We start from the raw sequence: 25317 nt of genomic DNA on the forward strand, positions 1-25317 counted from the left end.
GGAGACATGGTCCGGGAAGCTTGGGTCAGTCAATAAAAGGCCACCTGTGACAAGAGCTTGAGCAGACGCAGGAAGCAAATGCATCAGGGATCCCAGAGCCCTCTGACCTGACTGTGGGAAGCTGACCTCTGCTGTGAAACTGGTCCACACCTGTGGGGCTCATTCCTGTGGACAGCTCGAAAGTCTTTGTCCCTTCCTTTCTGGTGGATTTTCTTTTTCCCTCCTGCCTGTGTCTTTCTGTTTATAGAGACTTTTTTTTTTATGTTCAAATTCTTTTTTTTTTTTTGCTAACAAAAAAACAATGTGCTCTCAGTAATTGCTAAAATGTTCTTCTTTGTATCCCTGACCATCCTCCCTCAGTAAGGAATGCTTCTCCACCCTTCTGAGCCTGGCAGGGCCAGTGCTAACCCTTCACAGTTATAAGCGTCCACAGAGACCAGACCCAAACAAGCCACATCCCAAGAAGACTTCAGTGTCTCACCAGCTCTTCCGGAAGGTGTCTTTCTTGGTCACAGTCCTTTGGGAAAGAGCTGGGTCTCTTTTCTCAGTTCCATTAAGCTAAACTGGCTTTCCTGTAGTAAGGCAGGCCTTGCCGCCCCCAACCTGCCAAAGGATTCCGAAGTTTTACCACAAAGCTGTTTGACATCACTGATTGCCTCTTCCCACGTTCACTATCAATGGATAGCAAGAAATTTACATTCGAGCCACCCCCCCCCACACACACACACACAAACACACACAAACACAGCAAAGATCTGACCTGACCGTGTCTTTACCTTTTTCCCTCCAGGGCTGCTTCCCACCCAGCACTTACTTCCTGCAGGGCTTCTCTGCCATGGTGAGTTCCTGGCAGTTCCTATGGGCTTCCTGGTCTAGGCCATGCACTGGGAGTCCAGGCAATCACTACACCAGGGAACTGCGAGTAGCAGTTCTTTCTGAAGATCCTCCCTCAGTACCAAGTCCAGCCCAAGTCCAGGTAGAAGAATAGAAGCCACTCTAAGTCTTTCAACAAAGAGAATGTAATGCAGAAAACTGACCACATAGTGGGTGATACATCCAGGAAGCTACATGGTACAGGTTGAAGCAGCCCAGGGATCAGTAGGAGCAGGCAGCCACTATCACTTCTGGGCTGGAGGGACAATGAGAGGAGGGAGTATTTCCAGATCTCAGAAACTGGGACAATCCACAGAAACTAGAACCATCTTGTAGGGTGACTGTCAGGACGTGAAACAGCAGAGATCATAGGACTGTTAACGAGCACATTGTCCGAGATGGCACAAGACTAATGGAGAAGCTGGCTGCTCTCTTTTTACTTCCAATCTTCTACCAGTGTCTCTCATTAGACAAATCTGCCTGGAATCCAGTAAGCAAGAGACGCTGAGCAGAGGAGGGTAATATAAGAGAAAGAATCTGGAAACAAACAGACAAATGACTGGCACAGTGTCCAGTCACCCTTCTCACCTGCACCTACATGCCTTTGTTAAAGGCTGTGTGGACCCACCCACCCACCCACTCCAGAAAACTCCTACACTTTTCTAATTTCTCTGATCAAGACACTTGGCATCTTAATAAAGCCATCATGTTCTTATGTGATCTCCTAGATAGAATAAATGTGGGGTGATCAGGATGCTCTTTGGCTTTGGGGAGGGGGTGGTAAGCTCTGCAGCACTCTGTGGTCATCAATCTTGCTTCCGTGTGTAATTGCACTCCTCAGTCCTTTGGAGAAGAGCTGTGTCTCTTTTCTTTCGTAAGCTCTTCCAGGCATACTGGTTCTGCTCATTCTTACAGCCCCAGAGGCTCAGCTATACCTCGAGCAATTATCTTCTGCTCTACAAGACCAAATTCATAACCCATACCCGGCTATCCAGCCACGTTCTGCCTGTGAGGGCCAGAGGGCTGCTAAATTGCATCAAGAGCTTTCAGCTCTTGTCTGAGGTGGTTAATCAGTTCCAGCCTGCCTCCCCTTACATGGCCTTTCTCCTCCTCTCCTAGCTGGGAGCCCTTGCTGCTGGTGTGGGAGCCCTGGACAGAGGCGAATGTGCAAAGGAAAAGTCCAAGGGCAGAACAGAAGAAACAAAGGCCCCTAAGTTTGTGCAGCCAAGAAAACAACAGAAAACGTGAGAAAGGATTTGGGCTGAGCTTTCTTGTTTTGTTTTGGAGCATTTCAAGGGGCCAGGCATGCAGTTATGTTTGGATTGGGAAGAAAGGCATAACTGTGCAGAAGAAAATCCTTTTCAGATTTTATTCTGGCTGTTATTGGATTAAAGAAAGCACCGAGAGGATTACTCTGGGGATGGAGGCTGTTGCAGCCAGTCAGGAGGGGCCCGTCTCTTCCTGGGCCATGTTTAGACAGCATTGGAGCCAGGGGGCTTGCTTGGTCCTTGGTCCCCAGGCTGATAAATACAGCCATAAATGGCTCCCCACTGGGAACCATTCATGTTACTCCTTTTCTTGATTTTCTTGATGGCAATGATGATTATTAAATATTAACAGCAATGCTAGTTAAGATTATTGGTTCAAGGTGGCAGAACCCCAAATCATCCTACTCAGAACAGAGGCATTGTCTGGAGTTGAATCTTCTAGTCAGAGAAAAGGCAGAGATGCAGTGGAATTGTGTGTGGACTTTCAGTTCTGTCAAATTTGCTCTGTCCCTTCTGCCGCTCTGGTCGGCTTCTCTTGGGCTGTGTGCTCGGTTCTCTCCCTGCAGACCAGCTTGCCTCCCTGTGTGAGCTTCCTAGGGCTGCCATAACAAAACATCATAAGCCTGTGGCTTTAGCGACAGAGACTTGTTGACTCACAGTTCTGGAAACAAAAGGTTGAAGTTCAAGATGACAGCAGGGTCCTGCTCCCTGGAGGGGCTAGGGAAGAACTGTTTCAGCCTGACAGCAAGGAACAGAGGAAGCTGGGGGGTCTTTCATTGGCAATTAAATCTCTCCCCATGGTGTTCTCCCTGGGTGCACAGCTGCCTCTGCCCAAATCTCCCCCTTTTCTCAGGAGAGTGGTCATACTGGATTTTAACTTGACTACCTCCATAAAGACCTCATCTCCAAATAAGGTCCCTGTCTGAGGGACTGGGGATTTAGATTCTAAATATCTGTTTTGGAAGACTCAATTAGACCATAACACCCACATGACCCACCAATACCTCTGTTTTTACCTTTTATAATTTTCACTACTGAACGCTACATTCTTTGTTGCCTCCTATTTTCAAAAATCCCAGGAAGAATTCTAATAGGTCCATTTTTAATCAAATTCTGGTCTTCTCAAGGGGAACAAGGGACCCAGAACTACAATTAAGTCACACTTCTTTTTCAGAAAAACCAGTTGATGATGGCCAGGGAGACCGAATTCTTTAAACGCATGGCAATTCTTATAGAACCCATGCACCTGCTGCATCAGCTGATTAATGCTGGGTAAAATCACCCCCCAAATCACAGTGGCCTATAACAGCAAAGGGTTCGTTCTCTCACAGTCCACATCCTGTTTGGACAGTAGAGGTGGTGGGAAGAGGAGGGGTCTCCACTCCTTCAAGTTTCCCAGGGACCAGGCTGAGGCACCACTGTGCCAATCACTGTGCTGGTGTGAAAGAGAATACTGGAAGACATTTCCCTGGCAATTAAATCTTCCACCTGGAGTTGATACAATCCTGCTTACCACTCACCAGCTGCAACTAGTGACATGGCCTTATCAGGGCATGCAGTCTCACTGTGTGCCTAGAAAATAGCCAGAATTTTGACAGAGAGCATAGATGACTCTCACAACCCCATGTTAGGAGAAGTGGGAAAGGGGGGTTCCCAGGAAAAAGGATGGGCTTCACCAGAATGAGATGGGGACCTGCACAGGTAACCTAGCAGGTCATACAGGGCATCTCAGGCCAAGGAAAGAGAACAGGAAGACAGTGTTAGGTACACTGGTTTGGCTGGAGCATAGTAGGTCTGAGGTGAGGCTGGAAAGGCAACCAGGCTGGCTGGTGAAGAGAACTTCTTGCTCCAGGGAGGAGTTTGGATTTTGTCTCAAAGACAGTGAGGGAGCAATAAGAGCTTCAAGTCAGGAATGGCAAGGTCAGCCTGCATTTTAGGAATAGCATTGGCACTCCGACAATATATAGGGTTATGCCAGGATCCAGTGGTACAATTAGCCAGACTGTGGCTAGCGTGTGAGTACAATTAGATGTGATAAGTATGGATGGCTTGGTGGAAATGCTGGGATCTGCACTGTCTCCTGAAGGGCATCCAGGAAGGTCTAGGAACCATGGAAGGAGCGAGGGTCATGGCAGGCTGACACAGTCGAGCAGAGGCCCAGAAGCCTGGGAGGACTCTGGTGGTTGAAAACCAGGGTTTGTGTATTTTCTCCTGAACTTTCAAATCCCAGAATTTTTGATGGTTTACTTGAACATTTTTAATTAGTTAAGTAAGAGCAAGTTTCAAAAAATTGATAAAACTCTCCACAGATGTCACAGACTTCATTAGGTTGCTTTTGAATACCTGTGGCTCTTTAAGAACCAAGTATTTTCTTGGCGCAGTGGTGCACACCTTTAATCCCAGTGAACTTGGAAATCCAAGGGAGGCTGAGGCAGAAGGATTGCAAGTTCAAAGCCAGCCTCAGCAACTTAGTGAGACCCTAAGCAACTTAATGGGACCCTGTCTCAAGATAAAAAATAAAAAGAGCTGGAGATGTGGCTCGGTGGTTAATCACCCCTGGATTAAATCCCTGATACATTTTTTTTTTTTATTCCCCTGCGACACACTTCCTGCCACACATGCAGGCAGAGATTCTGTGCATCTCTCGTGAGAGCCCAGGGCCTTTTCTCATACTCCCAGGCAGTGTGCTGAAGCACCTCCCCACCTGCTCCACTTGACCTTCTCTCTGACAGACGTCCCTGCAATAGCACTAATCCTCAGTTGTTTCAAAGATGAGCCTACACATGGTTCAGATTTTGGCAGCAAACCCTTGGAGGATTCATGAGCCATAGCTTGCCATGGCTGACACTGAGAACCACTTGAGTGTATCAGAGGAAGAAGAGAGAGAATATCAAGTAGAAACCTGGCCACACTCCCCAGATAGATCAGAAAACAGCCAGCGACGTCTACCCAGCTTTCCTGCACCAGCAGAGCAGACACATCCTCACCATGCCGTGTCCTGAGCTGGCTGGGTTGACCCTCTGAGGACCTGTGGATCAACTTTTCCATGCCTTTGTGAATGAGGATGCCCAATTAAAATTCACAGGAAGATTGCAAAAAGGCATCTGCTGACTTTATTTCCCTCTGTGTGCATTAAAAATATTCAGCTGCTCTACACACACAAAAAAAATTCCATTATGCCATGTGGCTCATGAGCTGGTTGTCCAAGTTCAGGGCAGAGAGAAGGTGAGGTGGAAGGGGAGGGGAGGGGAAGGGGAAGACACACTAGGATTTCAACCTGAATCTGTCTTGAGCACGGCATTGTCGAATTTTCTACCCCGTTGACATTCTTTCTGAAGGAGGTGCCATTCTGTGTATTCTGTGTCTGTGATTGAGTCCCTTGGTGAGTTTGTGGCAGGGGGTGGCATGGTGGGGTGTTTGTGTGTGTTTTTCTCTTTACTCTGAAAATTGGAGTCCACAAGCAGCAGCAGCTGCTGCAGCTGCCATAATTAAAATGAAATAACCTGCTTCCTTCAGTCCTTAGGGACAAAGGCATAAGAAAATATCCATATTGTAAATGAACTCAGGAATGTGGTGGATCTTCTTTTGTTTACTTACAACAAGTTCTATAGCTTTGCTTTTTTCTGGAGTCAGAGAGAAAGTAGGGAATTAACCTTTACTAGGCATTTATCCTGACCCCAGGCACTGTCCTGCCTGTCCCAACTGCACAAGAGAGGGTTTGGGTCCAGCTTTCCCCTTTCAGTATCTTGTTGGCCCCCAGATCTCTCCACCTGGTCCGATTTCATTCCGAGAGCTGGAAGGATTGGCATTATTAAGACGTTATTGAATACGTTGGCACATGTAATTGGCTTGGATTAGAAACCAAAGCTCTTAGCAAAGCAACAAGAAGTATTTTGTGCTAATGATTTACATGATAATGAGATGGCTTTCAGAGGATTGGATGTGTTATTGAAGGTGTTGCTTAAAGTCACTCTTCAAACCAGTCTGGGAATTGAAAATCCCAGAAGTTCTGCAGACACCGGTTTATTTGGATCTCAAAATAAGGCATCAAAGGTAGAAGAAGCCAACTCTATGCTGGGAATGGAGATAGTGTCTTGAAGGAGCTCCCAGAATGGTGGGAGGAAAGACATGAAGCCAAGTAATTATAAGACCCTGCTCATAAGGTCAAGGTCAAGGATATAAACAATTTGCTATAAGTTCAGCCTTTTTTCTCCCAAAACCCATTTCATCAGGTGATTTTGTGAGAAGAGCATCCTCACTGAGAATGCCCAGAATTTAAATATCAAATGAGAAGAAGAAATTATTACACTGTCCATTATTATATATGCACTAAGGGTCTGGTATTTGTTCTCTCTAATTCATTATTTTAATCCCTGTTTAATAATAAGAAGACATATGAAGTTTGTCCCAGGCCACATAGCTGGTGACTGACTGAGGTGTTATTCAGACCCACTCTGTTGGCTCTTGTCTGTACACCAGGCTTCGTCTCCCAAACCTACACCCTTGGTTGCCAGGCACAGCACAGGTCTCATCATGTCCCATGTTTAGAATGAGAAAGGTTTTTGTTCCAAAGAAGAAGAAAGACAGTGGGGAGAGCAGAAGCAAGAGGAGCAGGAGCAGGGAGGGAGGGGAAGGGAGGGGGATGGGGAGGGAGAGAAGGAGGGAGAGGAGGAAGAAGAAGGCAAAAGTTTTATTAGCAGGCATCTTAGTGGGAAAGATTTGCAATCATCACCTCCAGGCTGCAGGTGCAAGGACCAGACCCAAGTGCATTTTAAGTCCATTGTAAGCAGCCTTCCCTGAACAGCCCTGTCAGCCCAGAGCATGGAAATGCTGGCTTTCGCACTAATATTCTGCATGGCCCCTGCAGGTTCTGGTATGTCCAAAAGATGTTCCTCTGGATTTCCAAGTTCACTGCTCCTGTCACCACTGCTTAGCCGAGAAGGGAAAGACAAAAGTGAGCACTCCTTGCTAGGGACATGGATGGTTGTCTGCCTCCTTTGAAATTCTCTGCAAGAAATTGAAGTGTTGTTTGAGATCCAACTCCAAGGACAATTTTATCCCCTTGATCTGTGGACACTTTGGGGGAAGCTAACAGAAGCAAAGGGTTCTATGCTTAATTCCACCTGGGCTGTCCCTAAGGGCAGTCCAGGAAAAGATCAAGCTCTACACACTCCAAGGCAGGCAGAAAGTGCTCTGGGAGCAGGACAAGTGTGGCAGGCAGGCAGGTGTCATTTGCAGGGTCACAGCATGCTTTATGGCTCACCTGGAAAGGAAAAGAACATGGCTCAAATCTCATCTCAGCTGCTTCCCAGCTGGGGGATTAGGGACAAGCAGCTTAGATGCACCAAAGCCTCCTTTCCTCATCAGCAAGTCAGAAAGGATAATATGTGCTTCCTGCAATTGTTCAGAAGTTTAAATGAGATCAAAGCACCTATCAGCCTGCCAATACCAGCACCGTACAATCATGAAGTTCCTGTTTGTTATGATTTAGCTATTGTGTCCCCCAGAAGCTCAATGCAAGAAGGTTCAGAGGAGAAATTATTAGGTTGGGAGAGCCTTAACCTAGTCAGTGAGTTAATCCCTAATGGGATTAATTGGGTGGTAACTGAAGGCAGGTAGGTTTGACTGGAGAAAGTGGTTCATTGGGAGCGTGGCTACAGGGTATATATTTCGAATCTGGAGACTGATAGACCCTCTCTCTGCTTCTTGATCAACATGATGTGAGCTGCTTCCCTCTGCCACACACTCGGCCATGAAGTTAAGCTTCATCTCAAGTCCTGAGAAATGGAGCCAGCCTTCTATGGACTAGGATATCTGAAGCCCTCAAATAAATTTGTCCTTCTTTCTAGTTGTCAAAGCAATGAAAATGCTGACTAAAATGCCGCTCCAGGTGTGTCCCTTCCAGTTCCTACTGTGCAAGGCTAGCCAGATTCTGCTAACTAGTTCACATCGCCAATTATGGCACATCTTTGCTCAACAACCCTTGATGGCTAAATAATGACCATTCTCTGACTTGGCATTCAGGGCTCTCATCCTGTCGAGTGTGTGTGACGTCCTCCACTTACCTCTACATAATCCACAGACTCCAGAATAAAAGCACCCTCCTTCTTTGTCAGGGTTTCTCCTCCTGTGCCTTTACTCCATCGTGTGGAGTCCTTGCCCTGTCCCCACACCTAACACCATCTCTGGTGCAGGTGTCTGTCCATGCCCCATCCTCTCTCTAGGCCTCACCTATATCTCTCATGAAATTACAAGCAGTAGAGTTCTTTGTGGCCGTGCCTTGTTCTCCTCGACAGCCTGCAAGCTTCTTGAAGACAGGATTTGCTTATGAGTCATCAGTGTCTCCTGCAGAGCCCCTAAAACTCAGCATAGGAATGAATGAATGAGTGAGTGAGTGAATGTCCTGATCCCTTCCTGACTGAATTTCCTCTGAACAGAGTGCTAGTGTATACATACTTCTAAAACCTTTTCAGCAATCTGTGAGTATTTTGGTATTCTTAATAGTCACCATGATGCTTATGGAAGGTACTTTGAAAAAGAGGAAATTTGAGAAGGAGGACTGAAAAAGAAATAGATGAAAGAAAAAGAGGTGAGGGTCTCATGATTGTACCGCAGCCCATCAGGTCATCTGCCCTGGCTGCTCAGGAGCCTGATCCCCTAGGGTGGGGAATGGATAACCCTGCACGTGGACAGAGCTTGGCAATGGCTCCTGCCTAATAGAGTTATTCTTTGTGTAGAATAATTAGAGTTTGCTGTGAAGAAACATATGAAATATGGGTAAAGCTGGCAAAATTTCACACTTAGGAGAATTTTGCTTTTAATGGGAATTACTAGTCATTCCTCACCTTAAAAGAGACAATAATGACTTCTTAGATAGTTTCCTATGTATATTTGGCAAACATATATTCAGGGAGTTTCTCAAATACTGACTTTTTAAAAAACACCAAGGCTGTGGGGCTTTCATACAAAAAGGCATTCTGTAGTATTTGTGTGTTGATGATGGTATAGTACAGAGAAAAGTTCATAGACTACAACTCCTTGAGTTCCTGTGTTCAAATCCCTGTTCCTCCTCTTGCAATGACCTGAGACAAATGACTTAAAGCTCTTAAGCTTTTCTTTACCCTTCTTTTGAAAGGGATAAGATCTTTTATATTGATTTGACAAACCTTTATTGTATGAGGGTGTTGGCACTGGGCTCCACACCTCCTTCAAGGCACACAGTCCTGTGTTCATCAAATACTCAGTCTCTACTCTGCTCCAAGCCCTGTGCTGCATGCCTGGGTTGCAAAGAGGGCTGATCTGCAGTCCCTGTCCTGGTAGCAATAGGTCCACCTGAGAAAACATGTACATCTAAAATGACTCTAAAAGCTGGGCACAGTGGCACATGCATGTAACTCCAGCGTCTTGGAGGCTGAGGCAGGAGGGTCATGAGCAAGCCTCAGCAAAAACGAGGCACTAAGCGACTCAGTGAGACCCTGTCTCTAAATAAAATACAAAACAGACTGGGGATGTGGCTCACTGCTTGAGTGCCCCTGAGTTCAATCCCTGGTAGCCAAAACAACAACAACAACAAAAAAATGTAATGCAAGACCATGGCTCCTATAACACAAGAGAAATAGAGAAGAAAGGAAGATGCCCCTGAGCCTTCCAGAAGGCTGAGTAGAGGATGTCTGTGGGGCTTAGAATCCCACTCACTTCTAATCTAAATGGGGTGGGGTGGGCAGTCCTGTTTCCCCACTGGTGTGCATTTGCAATGACTTCTGGGGAGCGGTCTGTGAGACAGGGTGTGAGGCATCTTGCCACCTCACTTCAGTCTGATCTCTGTTTTCTGCTTCAACAGAAAGGATTCCACCTTGTCCTCCAGGATCCAATGGCCTTGGAGAGAGGGCTGCAGGGCCCACGGATACTATTAACTCTTCCAAACGTGCTGACATGGAGCCAGGTCAGTCCCCTCATTAGCTCTGACTTTCTGTTGTAAACTGCAAACTGTGGCGTTCATGAGAAATACATCTTGGAATATGAAGCATGCAAACTTTTTGGTTGAAGGCTTTTGCCACTAGGACGCCTAGGAAGTGGAAGACCTCAGCCGAGTGGACTTCTCAGGGAGCAGATGCAAGAAGAGGATTGGTGTGGGCCAAAGGCTGCTAGAAACCAAGCTGGCGACCAGCATGGTGGGAGGTCATGGTGGGCAGGTGTCAGGAGTCCAGGACTTGGAGGGGGTGGAAGGGGGATTTAAGGGAGTGGAAAGGGGCAACATGCAGATCTGCCCAAGAACACAGAGGAAGGGTGGCCATCAGACTCATTCTAGGGTCCAGGAGACCAAATTGCAGAGCCTGGAGTTGCTAGTGAGATCAAAGGCAGAGATGAGAATGGAGTGAAGGGAGTGGAGAGCTGTCAGAAGGCAGATGCTCCAGGGGCAAGGAGGGCTCTCTGAAAGCTTTTCTTCATATTTCTGTGCAGAATAGCAATTATAAAAAGCAGGAGGTGACTCCTGGGTTGTACAGGGAGAGTGCATGATCTTTAAAGCTAGAGAGAAACCCCTTCTACCCTAGAGAGGGGTAGAATCATAAATACAGGCTGATCACCATAATGGAGGCTGAGGAAGCAAGGATGGAGCGAGGGCAGAGGGAGTGTGTCGGTTATTGGAGACCTACTATGAACATACTTGGACCAAGCCCTGTTTCTTATCCTCTGAACAGTCTTGCAAGGTGAAGTATGAGTCTTGTTAGGCTGTGTTATGCTGCAGTAATAAATTAACTCTAGAATCCCAGTGGCTTAACACTGCAAAGTTATATTTCTTACTCATGCTACATGTCTAACCCAGATGGGTGGAGAGCTCTGCTCTGCTAGCATCTCAGAGCCCAGGATTATGAAATCTCTTCTCTGTTATTGTTTGCTGCCTGGAATATGTGGCTACCTTGGTCTCCATAGAAGGGGAGGAAATAGCTGGAGGTGTTGGCTGTTAACTGCTTCAGTCCAGAAGTGACACAGCCCACTGGCCACAACCAATTTCCCCAGACGCTGCCTGATTTCTACGGTTCCCAGGAATGTGGAAAAGACATGGGTATTTGATGAGCCCTAACTGTCTCTGCCAGAGTAGATTTTATTCTTTCCCTTTTGCAGTTCAGGAGAGGCTCAGAGACATTAACTCTCTTGACCAAGGTCTCCCAATTAAAGTATGCCAAGGCTTAGACCTTCCATAACCTCTGCTTCAACTACATATTTAGTTATTCACCAAAGCCAGATCTAATAGTTACCTTAGGCCTGCAAAGAACAGAAACAAAGGGAGACTCTACTCTCTGCCTGTTGTATGTTGTGTGCACACTTCTGTTTAGTGTTGTATGTCTGTATGTGTGTATGTCCATATTTCTTATATGAGGAGCGCTCATGAAAAAATGGATCCGAATTTTTTCTTTATTCACGTGATTTATATGGTTTAATTTAAATTAGGTGAACAGCTGTTTATGATTGTTTTTAAAGATGGTTAACAGATCTGTTTGTTTACTAATTTAAATTAGGTAAACAGCTGTTAAGGATTGTTTTTAAAGGAGTTTAACAGATCTGTTTGTTTACTTTCACCTTTCCTTTTCATTATATTTAATAATTCTGTTCAGGATAATGTCCCTTTAGCATCATTACCAGAATTTCCATCTCCATCCCAATTCCGGTGAAGACTGAGATAAAACCAAACTACAGCTTCTATGATGGCTATCACAATAAACTGTATAAACTGATACATCAATGAATATAACTCAACAAGTAATGCTTAATCAAGGACTTGATTTACTTTGGGAGGAAATGGACGTATTGATAGACTCCTCCAATTTGAACTGCTTGCAGAACTTGCCTGGACTATATATCAGTTACATACATTGTGAAATATCATCTGGTACACCGAATTGTGGTACTGCTGGCATATCTTTGCTGATGGTGTCACCAGTGATGCAATTTCCTTGCCAGCTCACCCCATGTTTATTGTGGTAATACTGGCATATCTTTGCTGATGGTGTCACCAATGACGCAATTTTTCCAAAGGAACCATCAATTGGCTTGGTGTCGTGGCATTTCTGTATCCGCCTCCCTTCTACTAGTGATGGTCTAAAATTTGGGGGCCAACAGAGGTGAGGCAAAGAACCTCACCCCCCCACTGGCACCAAGGCTAAATTTGGGGGCCAACAGAGGTGAGGCAAGAACCTCACCCCCCCACTGGTGCATAGGCCTATCCACAAGCATGGCTGAATGCTGGACCGGTAGTCAGTGACGGGTTGATCTGATTACAGTGGATTCAACCTAAGACAGGAAGCTGACGCCTAAAGGTCAGTTCTCCCATGACGGGTAAGAACCATATGTTAAATTGGACAACCTACCAGACACGGTCCCTAGCCACATTGCTTGTTGCTTAATTAAACAGAAGGGGGCAAATGCTAGAAGCCACAAGCAAATATACGATGTATGGCACCTTTGGTTGTAAAGTGACGCCAGCTAGCCACTGAGATGATTATGTTAAGATTTACATTCATATGGAAATTGGACTCCCGCTGTTCACCTTGGCCTGCTACCGGACTCATGTTACCAGACTCTTGGAGAGTTCCCATTGGTTGGGGAAGGATACTGGGAGGAAATTTCTGGGGGAGGTCCGGGGGACCCCAGGTTCCGGGAGACGTGCGGTTCCGGTGGACGCCCGCGTGGGAGGACCGGGTTTAGCTTGCCGGCGGCGGCTTTTTCGAAATAAAGTTTTGTTCCTGCTTGAGTGGCTCGTGATTCTGTGCCCAGCCAAAACTGCGGCATCTGCCTGAATGGTGTGTAATTGCAAACTGAATTGGATGCCCTGCCATGCAGATGGGTGATGCTGCCACAGATCCTCTGGGGGTTTTAGCTTGTTGTAAAAAGGGACGTTTATTGAAGCATTGGCCAAGTACTCGGTGTACGCATCTCACCTCCCACAACCCCATGAGGTGGTTCTTACAGCCCCATTTTTCAGATAAGAAAACTGAGTATTGCTCAGCAAGGAAAGAGCTAAAAGTCACCTTTCTTGCCCCATTCATGCTCTGTGCAATGATGTCGCAAAAGTAATACCGAGAAGGTCACTGAATCTAGTCCCCACCCCATCTAAACCAAGAAATGTGGTCTCCACTTGTCCCTCTCTGTCTTGGGTCTTCTCTGCCTGGTTCCCCAGTGCCCTGCATGTGTCATGGCTATGGAGATGCAGCCGTCAGCTCTGGCAGAGGGAGCTCCTGGAGCCCCAGACTGGCTTGCTCATATCCCCATGCTGGTGCTGCCCACAGAGCTGAGCCAGCGAGGCTTATCTCAAGCAAGCAGAGAGGACATTGTGTAAATGTGTTAAGTACAGGATCTGAGTCTGGGAGGATGGGGCCGCATCTGAGCCTTGATATCAGCAGGTTCGTCTCCTTGGAAGGTTCTCCCTCTTCTCTCAGCCTCACCTCCCACCAGCCCATCCTTTGCATAGGGTACTATATATACGCTGACCGGGCACTCTGCCCTCTGTTCTTCTCTGTGATCACCTTCTCTGTCCCCACACCAGTCCCAGTCCCAGTCTCAGTCTGGACTATTGTGGTAGCATGGTCATTGGGCTCTGCTTCCCCTTCCCATTGCATCTTGCCCATAGGCAACTGGTACAGCATCACTCAAGTCACATCACTCCCCTGCTCAGAACCCTCCTGTGACTTCCCATCTTACACGGAGGAAGAGCCAATGTCTTCCTCTCTCTTCCATACTTACATGACCCCGCCTGGCTTCCTTTCCCACCCAGCTCTCATGCTTTAGCACTGTGACCTCTTTGCTGTTCTGTGAACAATAAAAACTCTGCTGCCTCAGAGAATAAAGCATAGATACCTTTTTACAGTCTTGGGGGAAAATTCTTCTGGCAGAGGGAATAGCAGTGAAGAGATGGGACGTCATCATCCAAGTGAGCAGAGTGTGGCTGGGCTAAAAGGCCCAAGCTCCTGAATGTTCACTGATCCAGAAGCTGCAGGGGCCAGAGTAGTGGAAATGGGTGGTGGAGATGAGGGCAGGGTCTGCCCAATCAGCCAGTGCAAGGAACAGTCCTCCCAGCCCAGGTCTTCCTGAGACACTCTTCTGTTTGAACTTTAATGCAGCATTTATCTCTATCTGGTGTGTTATGAGTTCCTGGATAAGCTGCACTGTCTATTTTCTGACTTCTCCCATTAGAACATAGGTTCCATGAGGGCATGGACCTACTTTATGCCATGCTCTGCAGTGTTCTTAGGCCTGGCCCATGGTGACCCTCAGACTGAGTGAGTGAATGAACAAATAATTGAACAACACATTTCATTGTTACTTGCTTCCAAGCTATTGCTCCAACCATCCTGCTGCTACCTGTGCTGTGCCCCTTTCCCAGGATGTCCCTGCTGTCCTTCTCCCCCAGAACGCCCTCTGCCTGCCCACGAGGCTGCCTGTGTCACACTGCACAGAATAATCCATCCATGCATCCCACAAGTCCAGGGAGTTTCAAAGTCAAGTACAGCTCCTCGTCTTTGAGCCCCCAGTTCCTGCCACACAGTGAGGACCCAGTTACAGTTCATTGGCCTGCACTGAGTGGACCAGAACTTCATCCAGAATTGCAGCCAGGGGACCCTTCCCTCCTCCTCTGCATGTCCTCTTCACCTGCAGTCAGGTGGCAGAACCCTTGTTGCCAGCTCAGCCTCCTCCAGCTTAATGCCTGCCTTGGAGATCAGGATGAGGAGGTAAATGGGACACTAATGAAATTCAGAGAGAAAACTAAATTGTGAGGTGTTGCAAACAACATGCAGGAGGGAGGCATGATTTAGAAGGATCTCTCCAGAGTAGGAGAGAGAAAAAGGCGTGTAAACAGCCTGAAGTCAGCTTCCCACAGGCCCACCTCCAATTCCAGGATGCATGGTGACCTATAGGAATCCCGTTCACTCTAGGGGCTTCACTTTCCAATCTTTGCATTCCAGACCTTTTAATCAATGGACTCATTTATTCATTCATGCCTTCTGACTGGCTTGCCAAAAAGGATCTTAGTGGATTAACAATTTAAAATCAATCAATTAATGAATTAACAAAGACCAAAAGCATTAAGTGCAAAAAATTAAGGTAGAAAATAAGAAAGAAAACATGAAAATTGAAAAGAGATCAGTAGAATGGAGGAAAGGGACCAGGGGAGGGAGGAAGAGAGGAAGAGGGAAAACACTGGGGGATGGTACTGGACAAATTATATTGCTGTGTTGTGCGCATGTCCAAATGTACAGCAGCAAATTCCACCATCGTGCACAACTATAATACACTATTTAAAAAAATTGTGGGGGGAAAAAGAAAGAAATGAAGAAAATAGTGGAGGAGGGAAGATAAAGAAATGACCAGGGCCACTCCGGAGAAGGTTCCTGAGAAAGGGGTTGGAAACCAGAGCCTTGAGGATGGCAAGGGCCTATGACAAGCCAGTGGGGCCATGGACCTGGAGACTTTCAGGGCTGGAGGAGCCCTGGTCAGATACTGTAATAATGAGCAGTGTTCCAGAGACCTTCAGATCTACTGTTCATTCCCTGTGACAGGCACTGACTGTCTGCTACTTGCCAGGAACGCCACAGGTCATTTTTCCCACAGGGCATTTTTCTCTCAGTACGTCATTAAAGTCTCTCAGCATCTTGTAAGTTGTTCCTTTAAAACTCACTGTAAAGATGAAGCCACTGAGGCACAGGGACACTGAATTATCTAGTTAGCCAACAATGCCAGAACTACTGGATGCTCACATGCAAAGGCAGGAAACTGGGCCCTTCCTCACATCATAGACAAATTCTAACTCAAAAGGAACCATCAACCTAAATGTAAGTCCTAAAACCATAAATCCTTAAGGAGAAAGCATAGGCATAAATATTCATAACCTTGATTAGGCAATGGTTTGGCACATACAAAAGCGGGGAAATGGAGAATAAAATAAACAAATTGGACTTCTCGCAAATTAGAAAGTTTTTTTTGCTTCAAAGAGTATTGTCAAGAAACTGAAAAAACACCCACAAAATGGGAGAAAATATTTGCAAATCATATATCTGATAAGGGACTTAGATTTTGAATACACAAAAAACACAGCTAAGCAACAAAAAGACAAACAGCTAAATTTTAAAGTGGATGAAGAGTTTGCATAAACACTTATTCAAAGACAATACAGAAATAACCAATTCAGACATTAAAAGATGTCAACATCGTTAGCCAACAGGGAAATGCAAACCAGAGACATGGAGTCATTTGTGTGGACAAGCCTTTCTCATATCAAAGTCTCCTGATCATACACCTCCCTGAACTGGGCAAAGAGGTTACAGTGAAGAGAGAGGACCTGCGCTGCCACTGAAGTTTTTCACAGGAAGGAGGAGAGGGAGTGGCCAGGGAGTGGTAGGTCAAGACAGAAGTGTTCAGCCAGGGACGGACTGCAGGAGGCTGTTTTCTCAGTGAAAAGCATAAGTTGCTCTCTGCAAAGAATTTGCAGCAAGAGCTGTACACAGAGTCCTCTGCTGCCTTCTCCAGCACACACCTGAAAGCATCATGCTTTCTGGTTTCAGGACCATTTTACAACTCAATAGTATTGAATACCCCAAAGGAGTTTTGTCTATGTGGGTTGTATCTATGGAAATTTGTCATAGTAGTAATTAGCACTAAAAAAATGCTAAAATTGTTATAAATAAGATATTATTTAACGTACAATATTAAGCCCTTACATTAACATTGAGAACACATTTGTATGGAAATGTTTCCATAAAAACCACAATGTCCAGAGTGGTATTGTCTTGCATTTTGTCAAGTCTCTTCACTGATTGACTTACTAGGAGATGTACCTGTTTCTGCATATAGTCTGGAAACCTCCACTGTGTACTCATGAGAATAAGAATGAAAAGGGCAAAGACGTTACTGTATTATTATAAATAGTTTAGTCCTCATGGATTTTCTAAAAAGGATTGGGGGCTCTCTGGGACCCAATATGTGAGCCAACATGAAAAACTGTGGTTAAGAGGTGAGGTCCTCACTATAGAGCTGAGTGGAGGGTCGGGGGAAGCTGACAGTGAGTGCAGCAGAGAGGAAGAGAAGTGAGAAGAGGCTTAGTGGAGAGGGGACAGGAATTCAGGAATGAGGCCAGGCTGCACGAGGGATGCTGGGGCCTTTGATATGATGTTCTTCTGGCCCAGAATGCTTCCTCCCATCCTGGCCATTTAGCAAAATCCTCCTCAGATGCAGCTGGAAAGTCTTTCCTACCATCTTTACCATCTCAAGGCTGGATGAAACTTCTTTCTACACCTGTTACCCTGGAGGCTGCCACCAGAGTGAGCGGTTCAGCACAAGAGTGCTTGGAGATGGGGTTCCAAAAGTAGGTAGAAGACTTGAGATTCCAAGCAGAGGAGCTGGGACTTTGGGGATTATTGTTAAAAAGTGAGAAGCCACTGAAAGTTTTTTGAGAATATACAAATATATGGGGACATGGTCACCAATAGGCAGATAAAAACCATCCTATACTGATTCTAATTCATTAGCAAACAAAGTAATGTCAGTTATCCAGAAGGAAAAGGGAATGAGAAAAAAGAGGAAGGAAATGGCTAATTGAGGCTCACCGTTTGCCAGGCATTCACCATGTTATCTGTCATAGGTGTCCAGTGGTACATTCATTATCCCCATTTTACAGACAAATAAACAGAGACCTTTTTCTCCCCACAAGGACACTATGGTAGTAAATGATGGAACTGGGATTTGAACTCCAAACTCAAGTCAATTTGCCTGCAATGCCCTTGACTGCCTTTCCCACACTCCACGTGGCCTTGAAGCCATTGGTATGGCCTTGAGTGTTTACTGCTATAAACTAATCTTACATTTTTTGTGTGTTCCTATCATCTTTCCAAGCACATTTATTTATTTATTTATTTATTTTTTAGTTCTTGAAAAGCGTAACAGGAACACCAATAATGCTCCTTTGTTCCACTGTTCTGGGTCTACCATGACAGCTTCCACGTTCACAGTAATCCATGATCCTCGCTGTGGCATGGCTTCCTTCTCACAGAAAACAGGGTCACAAGTGAAGTGCAAACCTGTGATCATTAACTACAGATACTAGTGACTCCAAAAACATCAAGGGGCCAGGCCCTGCCAGAACTGTCTCTCTTGGTTGGGGATGGGAACCTGGGAAGTCAAAGGGATTGGGACAGGTATATATTTCATAGTGTGAGTTTGAACCTAAATGGGAGGCTCTAGTTCCTATAGAAATAATAAGGCAAATAAGTTTCATGAGGCTAAGAGCATATCATCATGTCAATTGAGTAAGGATAAATGAACATTTATTGATCTCTTTTTATGGGTTAGTATCTGTGCTAGGCACATGGTAGGTTTCATCTTCATTATGAAAACCTATATATTTGGGGCTTTAGGAGATAGGAATGTCCCAATTTTCGTGTGATCAAACTGAGACACAGAAACCATTTGGCTCAGGGGTATATAGCTGCCACCTAGTGACGCTGAGGCTTGGAGTCAGGTCTGTTTGTCTCATCCTTTGGAAACACCATCCCATCTTCCACATAGGGAGAAAATGCTGAGTCTGGTCCCAGCAGGGAGCCCTGCAGTGACAGGTCAAGCTGTCCTCAGCAGTGCTGTGGTGTGGCAGCAGTAAGCTAGTGCAGGATTCAGGCTCCGTTCTCCCAGACCATGTCCATCCATCCCCCTGGGCTGTTTCCTTCCCAGAATCTGCACCTTCGGTCTTCACCTACAGCACTCAGGGTGCCCACAAGCCTTCTGTGCCACAGTCATCTTCCAACTCAGTATGTGTTTAATTAACGTTCATGGGCCAACTAAACACTGGATATTCTCAAGGAGGGAGGAGCAAATAACCGGAGGTGAAATCCAAAAGGTGCTGCAGATTGGGCTTGAAACTCAACCTTCCCTGTTTGCTCAAATAAGGAGGCCCTGCAGGGGAATCATGATTTGGTCCCGCCTCCTATGTTTTGGGAACCCAGCAGCTGCCTTAGAAGCTGAGTGTGGAGTTTTCTGTTTGTGTTTGGTACTGGAGATGGAACCAGCTGAGCTTTACCACTGAACTAAATCCCCAGTCCTTTTTTATTTTTCATTTTTGAGACAAGATCTCACTGTTGAGAGTCTTGCTAAGATGCTAAAGTTGGCCTTGAACTTGTGATCCTCCTACCTCAGCCTCCTCAGTCTCTGGGATTATAGGCAGGAGGCACCAGCCACCGCCTACCTGCTGAGTGTGGAATTCTGCCTTCCCTGAGGCCTCAGAGTCTACTTAGCAGAGTGAGTGCAGCCACTGCTGTGGGTGTTGCTGCCCTCCCCAAACCCCTTAATGTGATCCTTATTTACCTATCCCATGTCCTCAGAGCAATGCTGCTGCACAGTCCTGGGTGTGCAGTCAAAATAATCACAGAGCCATTTAGCTATTTACAAGCTGAATGCCTAGTTTATTTCCAAATGGGAAGGTCAGTGTCATTATACTTGGTGGATTCAATTACCAAATCATAGGGCTTGCTTCCTGTTGCTAATTGCTTCTTTGACTGCACACCTCAGTGGCCAGGTTAGCCAAAGCAGCCAAGGTAGAGGCCTAAGGGCCTGTTTCCAAGGCTGTGGACCTCTATCACTGTATTGCCTTGACTTACCTCTGGTGCAAAGGATGTATTTAGACATCTTCCACCTCCCGCTGCTTTTGTGAAAGTTCCCCTGGTGGAAAAGAGCAATGAGTCAACAAGAGGCTCAGGATCCTTTGCCTCTTTGGATTCTAACCATAACGGGAAAGCCAAGAGCACAGAAAACGCTCCAGGGGTGAGAACAGACATTTGTTGAGGACCTATTAGATATCAGCCACTGCACTGGGCATTTCACAGTCCATTTAACCCTCCCAACTCCCTGGTGAGGTAAGCATTGATATTTCTGATTCACAGATGGGCCCAGGCACCTCGGAAAGAGTCAATGATTGTAAGTCACATAGCTGGGAAGTGGGGGAGGCTAGAATTGGATCAAGGTCATCTGCTGAAAAGCCCAACTTCTTCCAACCAGGTTGATGATAAAAACCAGAATGACTACAGCAAGAACTAGCATCGGTGGTAAGCTCACTCTGCCTAACTTGTATTAGCTCATTTAATCCTTAAAAAAGTCCCAGGGTGTTAGGCACTATTGTCACCCCCATTTTATACACGAGGAAACCAGAGCATAGAGAAGTGATTTCAGAAAGAATCGTTCTCCAAAAACGGGTGTTGATAAGTCCCAGCAATCTCTTACTGTTTGCTGCTCTATTATGAATGGCTCATCTAAGCAAAGTCCTTCCTCATAGGACTTACTTAGTAATCATTGGCAATTGATAATTCATGGTTTTCTTGCCACCCCACTTGGGTGGGTAGTTTGGTTGCTATTAGTAAACTATTCTCAGTATTGTCCCATACTCTAAAAAACTCCTAATAGGTCAAAGAATCATAGAGCTGGATTTCCAGAATGTTCAAAGTCAAGTATATTAGAAGGGCATCTAGTGTAGTGGTAGAGAACAGGCTCCAGAACCATAGTGATGGAGTCCAATCTTGGCTTACCAACCCCAAACTCTGGTCAAGCCTCTTACTCTCTGGGCTTTAATTTTTTTAATATGTTAAAATGGGTATAATAAGCCCTTAACCCAATGCACTATTGCAAGGACTAACAAGCATGAAAAATGTATATGATCATGGGTAACAGGTACACCAAGTGCCCTGTGTGGGTAACATCATACAACACAATATGAATTTATAGAACTGGACTTAAGAAGGGATCTAGTTCTAATTTCATTTGCAAATGAGGAAACTGAGGCCCAGAGACCAGAAGTGATTGGCCCAATTTACACAGCATTTTAGTTTTCCATTTCCAACACCAAGGCTTAATATGATAATGTACATCATATTTAGAACAACAGCCTCAAGAAGGCCACACACCAATCTCATTTCTAGAAGTTCTAGTTTAATATCTTTCAATCCACTTTATCTTTTTTGATAGCCTGTTCTTTGCCTATACTTTCACTCTCCTTATGATATTTATTTAAATATTGTATGCACTTATTTTATTTTCTGAATCTGATCATTTCTGTACCCATAGTATTTGTGGTCTGATTCTTTGGGTCACTTTTTCTGCTGCCTATTGCTCATGGTGGCTTGTTTCCTTATGTGTTCTTTTATATTTTGTGATCACTGAAATTTTGTGGGACCTCTTTGAGGCCTGAGTGGAAAATTAATTGTTCCAGAAAGGATTTGTATTTGCTCCTGCCAGGTACCTTGGAGGAACCACCTACTTGGGGACCTCCCCAAGTGCACAGCTTAAATACACTTAAATAGGCAACTTGAACTTTGTGTTCTGTTTTGGTTTGGTTTGGTTTTCTCACAAAAGTTCTTGACCCACATGAGGGCCATTTTATCATCTGGGATTCTCAGGGAATTGTTTTGGGGGTTTTTCTTTCCCTTCTACCATGGCTAGGTTTCTCACTGTCTCCTCTGTGGTATGAGATTATATGTTTTTCTAACGCAACCTTTCACCGGGATTATTGATGTTGTCTTGAGGAGTCTTGGCTTCAGGTGAGGACACCAGTCTGTCTTCCCACCTTTGGAAGAACGTTAGCTTTGTTTCCTTGGTTGGTCCTTCAAACCCAAAAGCCCCAGACCACCAAGGGTTGGCAGATGACTTCAGAATAGCCTCACCTTCAGTATTCTGTAATCTCTGTGGATTTGTGCTATTTCGTAGTTACTGTGACCTTTGAGGATTTCCTTCTGCTTTCTGCAAGCTTAGCTATATATTTAAAAATAGATAAATTGGTTTGCTTGTTTAATCTGGTATTTTTCTATGTTCAGCATTAGGGGAATTCCTTAGGGTGAGTAGGCAGCCATATTACTGGAAATAGAAGTCTAGAGTGGTTACCACTGTCCTTTAGTGATGTGAACATGGGACTTCATCAGTTAGGTTTCCGCTGGTTATTACTGGTTGTCAATTTATCAAGGTTTTGCCCCAAATTCCACCCAGTGCCAAGAGAGCAAAGAGGAAGTTTCCATACTGCAGGCCAAATCCCTGTCTCTCACAATGATTCTGTGATCACAGGCTATGTTTGTCTCAGCCCCAGAGGGGCCTTGGCCACCAGGAACATTACATCTATAGATATTGCCAAATGGAAACTCTTGTAAAAGGTACCCATAAAATACCACATTCTTAAGGCATTCCTACATTCTATTGCTATGATACACCCATCTCAGACTTGTCCTTGCTAGAACATCAAGCCAGGTAAAGCAAAAGCAGCACATGAAATCTTATTTACCCCTTAGCTCATTCATTCCATAAATATTTACTGAGAGCGTACTATGTGCTATGCCTGTTAGGTTCTGGCATGCAGAGATGGATAAGTCTCAATCCTTCTTCTTAGGGGCAAGTTCATATACATAGACAGTGATCACTGAGTTGGGCATTGCTTTGGCAGAACAACACTGGGGACAAAGGGAACTGACATAGCCTCAGGTGGGTGTGCTCAGGCAGGCTTCCTGTAGGAAGTGGCATGTGAATCTAAAGCATGAGGGATGGAGAACAAAACAGTGTAGAATCAAAAAGACCACAAATCACCAATTCCTCTAAAGAAAACATCTACACTCAAAGAAATGGTCCTGCTGGTTTTCCTTCCCCAGTCCTAAGTTATGGGTGAGCAGTGCCCTCTGCCACTCCAAGTTGCTTCAAGGATCACTGGTGTAATTTATGGATTATTGACTGGGGCAGGCTGGTCCCCAAGGGACAAAATTATTTCTTGGGGGTTAAGGGTTAAAAAGAATCTTAGTTATTACAATAGTTTGTGGTTACTCCAAAGAGTCATAGTATATAATAGACCTGTCATATGTCTGTGGTATGGAAATTTCATAGGAAGGGCGATTTGTGGAGAAAGAGTTTGTAAAGGCTCCTTGGTAACTGGGGTAGGAAGAGTTATAAAGAAAAGAAAGGTTAAGAACTCCTGGTGTCATTGAATGAGCCATGCTGTTAACGCTATATGCACTAACGTTCAAATGCTACCTCCCTCATTTAAACCTATATAACTCCGAACAAATTAGCCTCACTGTGCCTTAGTTTCCTGGGCTGTCAAATGGGCTAATAACACCTCCCATCACTAGATTATCTGAAGATTAAATGGAATAGGAAATGTAAGCTCCAGGCACTTGGTGTCGAGTCTATAAGTGTCTCTGAGTGTTGGTGCCCTGCCTTCGCCCAGCCTAGCACACATGTGTTTAGAAGGAGACCACAGCTGGCTGGCTGCTTTTCAGATGGTCTGTGCTGTGGACTATGAACAGTCTCAATAGGAGAGTTCCTTTCTCTGTCACCACCTGCATGTACAGTGCCCCCAGCTCTCAGAATCATCTGGAGAGAGATGGAATGGTCCATTGGGTTATCAAAGATGATGTTTCCTGGCTCTTCCTTCACAGATGAAATTCATACCCAGGGGCTGGGGATGTGGCTCAAGCGGTGGCGTGCTCGCCTGGCATGCGTGCGGCCCGGGTTCGATCCTCAGCGCCACATGCCAACAGAGATGTTGTGTCCGCCAAGAACTAAAAAATAAAAATATTGAAGAAGTTCTCTCTCTCTCTCTCTCTCTCTCTCTCTCTCCTCTCTCACTCTCTCTTTAAAAAAAAAAAAAAAAGAAATTCATACCCAGCCTGCTGAAGCTGAGGAATCCTGGTGGAGGTGAAGCTTGTTACTAATCCTCTCTTAAGGGAGGAGAGTTTGGGGTTTTCCCCAGGTTGCCAATTAATTCAGGGGCCTTGACTTGAGGTCCTGGCCCTTAAGGTCCCCATATCATCATTCAGGGAAGAAACTGTGGACCCTGGTCGGGCAGGGGTGGTATGACAGGAGCAGGGGTGGCAGGAGGCGCAGGGCACAGCAGGGAGAGCGCAGAGAGGGAGGCTGCTGGCCCTGCTCTTATCCTGAGAGTCCTGCTTCCTTCTCTGGCTCCTCACACCCGGGTGAGGGCTGCGTGGTTTAGAATCACCTGAATGACACCAGGCACAAAATAGGCCCTCATTATGTATTTATTGGATAACTAACTCTCTCCTTTTAATCATTAAAACTAGCATTATCATTAAATAATGGGTTATGTATTGTACTGTTTTCTCCTAACCCTCAAAGAAACTCAACTGCTATTTCATCATCATCATTATTCCATTTTATAGAAGAGGAAACTGAGGCCAATAAGGGATAGGACATCGCCCCAGAAAACCAACTTGCAGGGCCAGGGTGAGCAGCTCTCTTGCTTGTCTTCCCATCCTGTCTCATACCTACTCTGCCATCACTGGGCCTTCCTTGGGGTGGGGCTGGAGGCTGATTTGGCTCTGAATCTCATGCCTGGCCCAAGGAAGGGACAGAAGAACTTTCCTTTCCAGCAGTGAAAATGCTTGTCTTCCTCCTTCATCCCTGTCAGAGCCACCCTCCTACATGGCTGCTGTCCTGACTCCTGTCTGGGCCTCTGCAACTCAGGTGAGACAGGCACATCACCTCTGCCACATCACCAACACACAGGAGACAGCGCCCAAACCTGCAAACTAGAGAGTGCTGCCGTGTTCCCCAGCCAGGCAGAGGGTCCCTCTTTCTGACCCCAGCTCTTTTCCTCACAGGGCTGGCTTCTGTGGTGAGGCAGTGTCTGAGCAGTTCATTATCCCTGCACAGAGCATGTCAGGGCATGGGCCTTGCAAATCCAGTGCAGCCTGGAGAATGTTCTACAGTCCCTTGGCCTCCTCTCACCTTGGCCTCTCTCTTCCTCACTCTTCTCACTATCTTCAAAGGAAACACACAGAAAAGACAGAGAGCAGGAGGTAATGAAGAAGAAATGAGCTTACAAAAGAAGAAAATAATCTCTGCTTTGTAAAACCTTGCATTTGGCCAGGGTGTGCTGTGTGCATGGAGCTCCACAGCAGCCCACTGAGGCAAGGGTGCTGTTGCCACCTCATTGGGGAGATGAGCCTGTTTCCAGCCTGGACACCATGGGTTCTCCAGGAGGAGCTGCAAACCCCTCTCCATCCAAGGCCCAGGAAGGGAGGGAAGCTTCTGCAGTTAACTTGGGTGTCAAGTGGCAAGGTGAAGACTTGAACCCAGATCCTACTAACTGCAATAGCCACTCCTTCCCTTCCCTTGTGTGGTGACCGCTCAGAGAGAGGAGAGGGGAGTA

The 25317-nt window shown here is 45.8% G+C and overlaps 1 protein-coding gene across 1 annotated transcript in view; it reads left to right on the plus strand.

Annotated features, from left to right (window-relative positions):
- LOC308641596 (teneurin-4-like) overlaps positions 1–25317 on the plus strand; it is a gene marked incomplete at its 3' end in the record, with an annotated part of 227233 nt that overhangs the window by 74989 nt on the left and 126927 nt on the right. Inside the window, exon 2 of the mRNA XM_081280264.1 lies at positions 9982–10083. Within this exon, the coding sequence (XP_081136390.1) occupies positions 10074–10083 (10 nt within the window). The 5' untranslated portion in view covers positions 9982–10073. The remainder of the gene's footprint in view (positions 1–9981; positions 10084–25317) is intronic.

Source organism: Spermophilus citellus (genome assembly GCF_964194105.1).
Source record: "Spermophilus citellus genome assembly, chromosome: 2".
In the NCBI taxonomy this organism is placed as follows: domain Eukaryota; kingdom Metazoa; phylum Chordata; class Mammalia; order Rodentia; family Sciuridae; genus Spermophilus; species Spermophilus citellus.